Raw genomic sequence first — 8,104 nt, 5'->3', positions numbered from 1 at the left:
ATCAGCAGGTATTAATTTTCGGGTGAGTTGCGTCAATGGTAAGACGGTGACCGTGTCACTGCGCCATATACTGACACGTGTTCGATGTGAACTACTTATATACTAGCGAGTATTCACCATTTTACCTGTATGTGTGGTCGTGCGTGACGGTGGCGTAAGGATTTAAATCTCTTAATTGTTACATTATATATAGAGTTAGCATGGTAGTTTTCAGTGCATTTTGTAATTTCCTTGTGATATTCAAATTTAACTTCTATACCTGGGTGGAAGTGAATGACTGAATGTGATTCGTGGTCCGCCATTTTTATAAATAACTTAGCTTTTACATTGTACACTTGTTTTGATATTTACTTTTCATCATACAACTTTATTATCTCTACAATTAGATACAATAGTTATTTGCCTATATCTATGATGGTAGATTACTGAACCGTATATTAACGGGAATCAATATGGAATTATTCAACAGGAATCCAAACGTATATCAAAGGGAATCCAACGGTGAATTATTGAACCATATATCAACAGGAATCCAATGGTGAATTATTGAACCGTATATCAACGGGAATCCAATGGTGAACTATTGAACCGTATATCAACGGGAATCGAATGGTGAATTATTGAACCGTGTATCAACAGGAATCTACGAGTAGCTGACAAGAGGAGGGGAATTCAACAACAATCAAGAACTGCCAGGGATCGCAGCAAAGTGATGATCGTGGTTACCACCATTTGCAATACAATATAACTGATTGATATTTGCAAATATGTATATTTTGACTCATCAATGAACTCGAACTTCAACCTGATGACAATTAACAGTGGCAACTAATTGTACAACTATATAGAGACTAATGATAGGTTTCTTTCCCACTGTTTGATAAGTGAATCTTAGGGGAGTGGAAGATGTGAAAGGAAGGTGAGATCATTATTGTTGTCTCTCTTTTTTTCCTATCTTTTCTTTCTTTTGTAAATAAATTCTGTTATTTAAAGTTGTGTTCTTGTCTGATTAGAGATAGCCTTGATTGCCCCACATTACATATTGGTGGCAGTGGTGGGATAGCAAACTCTCTCTAGACCATGGACCAGTAACACATTACCTCCCCCCCTCTAAGGATTTTTCCACACTACGATTTTTTGAAAGGGTGTATAAAATAAAGGTAAATGAAGGTTGTTTGACAAATTTATGTTGGGGCACAAGATATGGCCATTTGCATTCATAAAAGTTTGTAAACACCGATTTAAAATCAAATAATTCTGGTTAGAACAGGTGAAGTTACGTATGACAAGCCGTACAGCCTCATAAATACGTACATGCAATGATTTAACAGCGTTTTTACTAGATGGAAAAAATCAATGTATGCACCCAGGGGTGCATGAGCCGAGTTGCATGGGATACATTGTAAAGTCAGGAATGATGTGGCATATTTATAATTGTGAAGAACTAATTTCAGTTTTAAACTTTTCGAGTTACTGTCCAGAAACCATATTTGTCTCAGGTTTTCAATCTATTTTCGATCACTGTGACCTTGACCTTTGACCTTTTTTCTCCAAAATCAATAGGGGCCTTGCTTTGCTGGTATCCAACAATATATCAAAGTTTCATTTGATTCAAATTAAAAAATTTCGAGTTATCCTCCGGAAACCAAACTTTTTTTGGAATTATAAATCTATTTTCGGTCACTGTGACCTTGACCTTTGACCTATTTTCTCCAAAATCAATAGGGGTACTCCTTACCTGGTACCCAACAATATATTAAAGTTTCATTTGATTCGGATTTAAACTTTCTGAGTTATCATCCAGAAACCAAATTTTTCTGAAATTTTCATTCTATATTCAGTAACTGTGACCTTGACCTTTGACCTATTTTCTCCAAAATCAATAGGGGTCTTCCTTACCTGGTACCCAACAATATATCAAAGTTTCATTTGAAAAGATTGTAAACTTTTCGAGTTATCATCCGGAAACCAATTGTTGACGCTCAATCACCCGCCCACCAACCGACCCGCCCGCATCACCAAACCAATAGCCGAATTCAACTTCGTTGCAACTCGGCTAAAAATTTGTCGAAATTCGGATCATAAACTTTAATGTATGGAAGCCCATTAATGTATATAATCAATAAAAAGAAAGTAAAAAGAAAGTACATGGGTTACTTTGGCATATACAAGCAAAAATGGGGAAACCCTGAAAAATAATGGCACGACTATTGAGTTCGGACATATTACAAACAATGAACTAATTCATGAATTTTTTAGTTTAATAAATTATATTCTACAATTGTAAAACAAGAGGTACTGTGAGCAATGCTCACTAAGAATACCCCCCGCTTACCCCAATCTCCCAAAGGGTGTTGGTAATAGGTATAAACTACCTCTTTTCTGAGTGTAAAAAACAAATGGCATGACAAACCGAACCATATTGCTACTTCGATGTCCAGTGCGCTTGACCTTTGACCTTTTGACCCCAAAATCAATAGGGAACATCTTCATCCCATGGGTAGTCCATATGTATGATATGGTGACTGTAGGTGGAAAGGATAATGCTTTAGAGCCAGGAAACCATATTGCTACTTCGATGTCCAGTGCGCATGACCTTTGACCTTTTCACCCCAAAATCGATAGGGAACATCTTCATCCCATGGGTAGTCCATATGTATGATATGGTGACTGTAGGTGGAAAGGATAACGCTTTAGAGCCAGGAAACCATATTGCTACTTCGATGTCCAGTGCGCATGACCTTTGACCTTTTGACCCCAAATTCGATAGGGAACATCTTCATCCCATGGGTAGTCCATATGTATGATATGGTGACTGTAGGTGGAAAGGATAATGCTTTAGAGCCCGGAAACCACATTGCTACTTCGATGTCCAGTGCACTTGACCTTTGACCTTTTGACCCCAAAATCAATAGGGAACATCTTCATCCCATGGGTAGTCCATATGTATGATATGGTGACTGTAGGTGGAAAGGATAACGCTTTAGAGCCCGGAAACCATATTGCTACTTCGATGTCCAGTGCGCATGACCTTTGACCTTTTGACCCCAAAATCGATAGGGAACATCTTCATCCCATGGGTAGTCCATATGTATGATATGGTGACTGTAGGTGGAAAGGATAACGCTTTAGAGCCAGGAAACCATATTGCTACTTCGATGTCCAGTGCGCATGACCTTTGACCTTTTGACCCCAAATTCGATAGGGAACATCTTCATCCCATGGGTAGTCCATATGTATGATATGGTGACTGTAGGTGGAAAGGATAATGCTTTAGAGCCCGGAAACCACATTGCTACTTCGATGTCCAGTGCGCTTGACCTTTGACCTTTTGACCCCAAAATCGATAGGGAACATCTTCATCCCATGGGTAGTCCATATGTATGATATGGTGACTGTAGGTGGAAAGGATAACGCTTTAGAGCCCGGAAACCATATTGCTACTTCGATGTCCAGTGCGCTTGACCTTTGACCTTTTGACCCCAAAATCGATAGGGAACATCTTCATCCCATGGGTAGTCCATATGTATGATATGGTGACGGTAGGTGGAAAGGATAATGCTTTAGAGTCCGGAAACCATTGCGTCTACAGACGGATGGACGGACAACCCGATTCCAGTATACCCCCCCCCCCCCCCCCCCCCCCTCGCAACTTGTTGCGGGGGGTATAATAAATAAACATATTGTCATACGTAAAATTGAACAACTTTTCAATATGTCACATAGGATAGAAAAAACACCTTTAAATCTAATGCCGGGAAAGTTAATCTGTTTCAAGCTCCTATCACCATCAAGAATAAAGATGCATCATACATTATGGATAGAATGTAGAGGATAATGACAAAATCTTTCATAAGCCGTTCTTGGTACACTGATTTTTAGTACAGATAACTCCGTTTACCTGATCAGGATATAGGGCTCACGGCGGGTGTGACAGGTCGACAGGGGATGCTTACTCCTCCTAGGCACCTGATCCCACCTCTGGTGTGTCCAGGGGTCCGTGTTTGCCCAACTATCTATTTTGTATTGCTTGTAGGATTTATGAGATTGATCACTGTTCGTTATCTTCACCTTTCATAGCACAGTTTTCAAAAGATTAGAATAATAACGACAAATTGTTTAGTAGCTATAAGCTTTAAATGGTACCTTACATGGTTTCTATTACCAGTGTTATAATAATTTACAAATATTAGTTACTAGATGTAAACCTTGAGCATTGATAAAGTTGCGCCAAGTGAACAGTAAGAGACGTTCACTCAACTTGTGTTCACTATCGGCACTTTTCCCCACCCTTACCCCCTAGGATCATGAAATTTACAATTTTGGTAAAGGACTAACAGAACCTCTAGCCCGGGAATCCTGAAAGTTACAATTTTGGTAGAGGCCTTCTTGTTCTATATCACTATGCATTTAGTTTTTCTTAAAGATACACAGGTGTAGAAAAGATTTTTGAAAATTTGTCAAATTTTGGCAGTTTTTGTCCCGCCCCCAAGATCCCTGGGGTGCAAGAGTCCTGAAATTTACAATTTCCCAAAGATGCTTCATACCGAATTTGAAAAGAATTGGAATAGTAGTTATCAAGAAATCAAAAATTTCTATTGTTCACACATTTAAAGCTGACCATTTTGGCCCCACCTTAATATCAAAACCCCTACCCCTGGGATCATTTAATTTCAATTTAGTATCAATAGCATTGTTTTGAAATTAAGCCTCATTATTGATAAAATTATTTTAATCATGTTAGAAAATTTGGAAAAATAATTACGAGATACATAAAGGAAAGATAACTCTTACATATACAAGAAAAGTAACTCTTTCTCCCAAAGATGGCGGAAATTCAATTCATCGCCAAATTCGTTATAACACCATAAATTCAAAAGAACAAAAGGTGGCGGTTTATCGAGAGTTGACTGTACTACACCAACTGCGCTTGCCCCAATGGTAGCACCGTAAACTTATCAATATTTTTACAAGGAGTACCTTCATATAATTTCTTTTCAGCCACATCTGTGTGAAGCTCCAAATACCTCTCTTCGTCACAGAGCTCTTCCAATTTTTTCTCCTCCGTTGAAAGTTGACAGGGTTTGGCATGACTAGAGTCGTATGGCTTAAGGTCATACAAGTGACCCCGCCCGTCATACCTGCAGGAAAGGCAAAAGTATTAAAAACTATCCCTTAACTATACAAGTTTGTAAATTCTAATTCTACTTTAAAACTCCACCATTAATATAATATTGTATGTGCTGGTCAAGTATTTTCAATATAATATAGGATAGTGCTAAAAAAAAATTCTTCTAACTTTTAAGCAACCATATTTCAATTCTAATTGTTTTGCTTTCTAATCGTTAAAATTGATTAAACAACCCATTCAAAATACATAAAACAATAGCTAAGTTTAAATGATGTTTATGCTTCTCTAAGTTTGTGAACGATCTTCAAAATGTTATCAGTTGTACATTTTAAATACACTCTTCTGGCAAATAACATATTGCATACATAATAATAACATATGACATACAGAGGATTATAATCCATTGGCTTTTTGGGGACAGATTTTCAGTTATATTTGATATAAGCAAGATTTTAATTTTTTTTTAATGTGAAAAGAATATCCTTTTCCCAAAAAAAATTGTTTTAAATTCTCTTAAAAAATTATCATTATTTTTCCCTAATTAACTATGTCAAACCCTACGATAATTATATACCATTTTTGAAAATAAATGACACGAGTTTTGTAAGCTACACAGCAACTGAATAATACAGGACTTCAAGTGCATACAAGTGTCTTATGGGTTCAGAAACTCTGTCTGAATTGAATTCAACGTGAAGTAAAATCTTGATAATGGCTTTTGACAGGTTGGGAACACTCCCTATAGAGATTTTATCGCAAAAACACTATTATATCTCTCTAGCGAAAGTAAATATATCCCGTACAACCGAGAAAAACACCCATGCCATGATGGAGTACATCTCTTCGTGTTTCATGTAAAAAGGAGAAAAAGTGCTAAAATGTCTGATAATTTCGCAAATATATTAATCAAAACAAAACCACTCACAATGTGTATTGGATTCCAGACTCCTTCCCTCTTACGCAGCAACATTGAAATGAAATTTCTTGACTGTTGCAAATTTTATAAAATTTACAAGACAATTCGCATCATGCCGAATGTGTGTCGCACTTATTCAACATTGCATGGAATTTGCCATTATTTTCAATAAAGACACCAAAACACCTTGGTTTACTTTCTTGCTAAAGGGGATAATCGTGTTTTAAAAGTAGTTCCACCCTATTCAATATTAAACAGCATTTCAATCAAATTATTATTGTGATAAAATAGATGTGTACTAGTTTTGTTTGCTGACGATCTGTAAAACCTACCAAAGTTTACAAATTACGTTACTTTTAATTCCAATAAAAATGGCTACCGGAAATTCATTTATTTAAATATATATCCTGATTTGTAAAATAAATACGAATTAAAAATAAATGTTCTTCAGTTTGCATCGTATCTAATTATCTTTTTCATATTATATTCTAATTCGCACCCAATTGACTGACGCTAAACAAACAAGTCGGATTGGGACACTGAACTCGGTGATTATTATCTCGGTTCACTGAAGTGTAACGTTTTACCTAGATTTTTTCCTACTACGAGTTTTAATTAATACACAATATCAGGGCTTCTAAGTAAAATTATGATTTTTAGTCAGTGGGACTCGCCATATCAGACTAACTTGCATCCCAAATGAATTTTTTGCATCTAGGATGCAGATTCTTGCGTTAGTGACAATCCTGATTCTAGAAGGGTGGAATTACCTAAATAGCGAGATCTCACTAAGTGTTCCCAAACTGTTTGAGTCAAGGCTGGACTGACTGATTATTGCGAAAATGATTTCATTTTTTCTCATCTTTATTTTCATGAATTCCAAATAGAAGAAAATGTTATTTTTTCCAAATTCAATGATCCATGCCCAAGTCTCAAATTTCAGTGGTAGAGGCATGTTTAATTGTATTTGGATGCAATTATACTGATGTAAATAATATATAATACACATTAATACTATCATTAAAATCAGTAGACCAACATATTTGGTATAAATTAATAAAAGAATTGATTGATATCACACAGCCATGGATTTTAATCACCAGTTAATTCTACTTTTGTGTTCCTGTAAATTTTAGTAATTTTTTTTTTAATAAGAACATAAAATATAAAAGTTTAACAATATGATTTAATTTATATTTGATACTTATACCTGATCACCAATACAATAAATACTACAGCAACTGCCAATTCAGCGACTGAAACAATGCACATGTACATAGAAATAACAAATTGTTAAACTCAGGAACTGATGAAAAACATTAATATAACATGATATAACACAAAGTCAAAGGCAGTAAGGTGTTCTCCTCTCCATGAGTTCAGTAGCAATTCCCTCTTGTAGCCTCTGTCCACTCGAACAGTGCAGGTCATGACCTTCTGTTCCTCTGACATTCTGAGATAATTGGGTGGGTTTTTTTTTTTTTTTTTTTACTTTCAATGTACTTTCTCACTAACAGTACATTTGACAGGGTATACAAACATTATACCCCTGTTCAAACACCTTCTATCATCTGAAAGGCAACTCTTTCATGATTACACGTTAAGTACGCGATAATTCGAATGAAATCGAAACCTTGAAAATTTTCCCTGGTTTGGAAGACAGACCTGTCTATCAGTAGTTTATCGTCTCCCATCCATGGAATCAGGTGAGATTCCCGGTCGATAGATAATGCCTTTTCGTCATCCCGAAACAGTTTACATGCATATCCAAACACAAACAGCTCGTCTTTCTCATCTGTTAACTTTTCTTTTTCCTTCACGATCACGCTAGGATTCAGCCAGTCAGCGGCCATTTTTCATCAGATATGCTGAATTATTATCAAGAGGGTGTGTTGCTTACAAAGTGCGTTTAAGAAGATTTATCTTTTAAAAGAAAACATACCTACTTTTATCATTTGTACAAAATATCTAAAAAATCTCATAAACAATGTACTTTTTACGGTATAACCATAATGCTAATTCGATAATAAAAGTAAATGTTCCCACAAACTTACCTA

The 8,104-nt window shown here is 36.0% G+C and overlaps 1 protein-coding gene across 3 annotated transcripts in view; it reads right to left on the bottom strand.

Annotated features, from left to right (window-relative positions):
• Positions 1–7,914, bottom strand: part of LOC125664636 (splicing factor, suppressor of white-apricot homolog) — a 47,629-nt gene extending 39,715 nt beyond the window's left edge. For all 3 annotated transcript variants that reach the window (XM_048897475.2, XM_048897476.2, XM_056154398.1), the window contains exons 1-2: positions 7,713–7,914; positions 4,981–5,141 (exon numbers count right to left, since the gene is read on the bottom strand). In XM_048897475.2, the coding sequence (XP_048753432.2) occupies positions 4,981–5,141; positions 7,713–7,900 (349 nt within the window). In that variant the 5' untranslated portion in view covers positions 7,901–7,914. The remainder of the gene's footprint in view (positions 1–4,980; positions 5,142–7,712) is intronic.
• Between the last annotated feature and the right edge of the window lie 190 nt (positions 7,915–8,104).

Source organism: Ostrea edulis, chromosome 1, assembly GCF_947568905.1.
Source record: "Ostrea edulis chromosome 1, xbOstEdul1.1, whole genome shotgun sequence".
Classification (NCBI taxonomy): Eukaryota; Metazoa; Mollusca; class Bivalvia; order Ostreida; family Ostreidae; genus Ostrea; species Ostrea edulis.
This window is presented reverse-complemented; position numbering and strand designations above follow the sequence as displayed.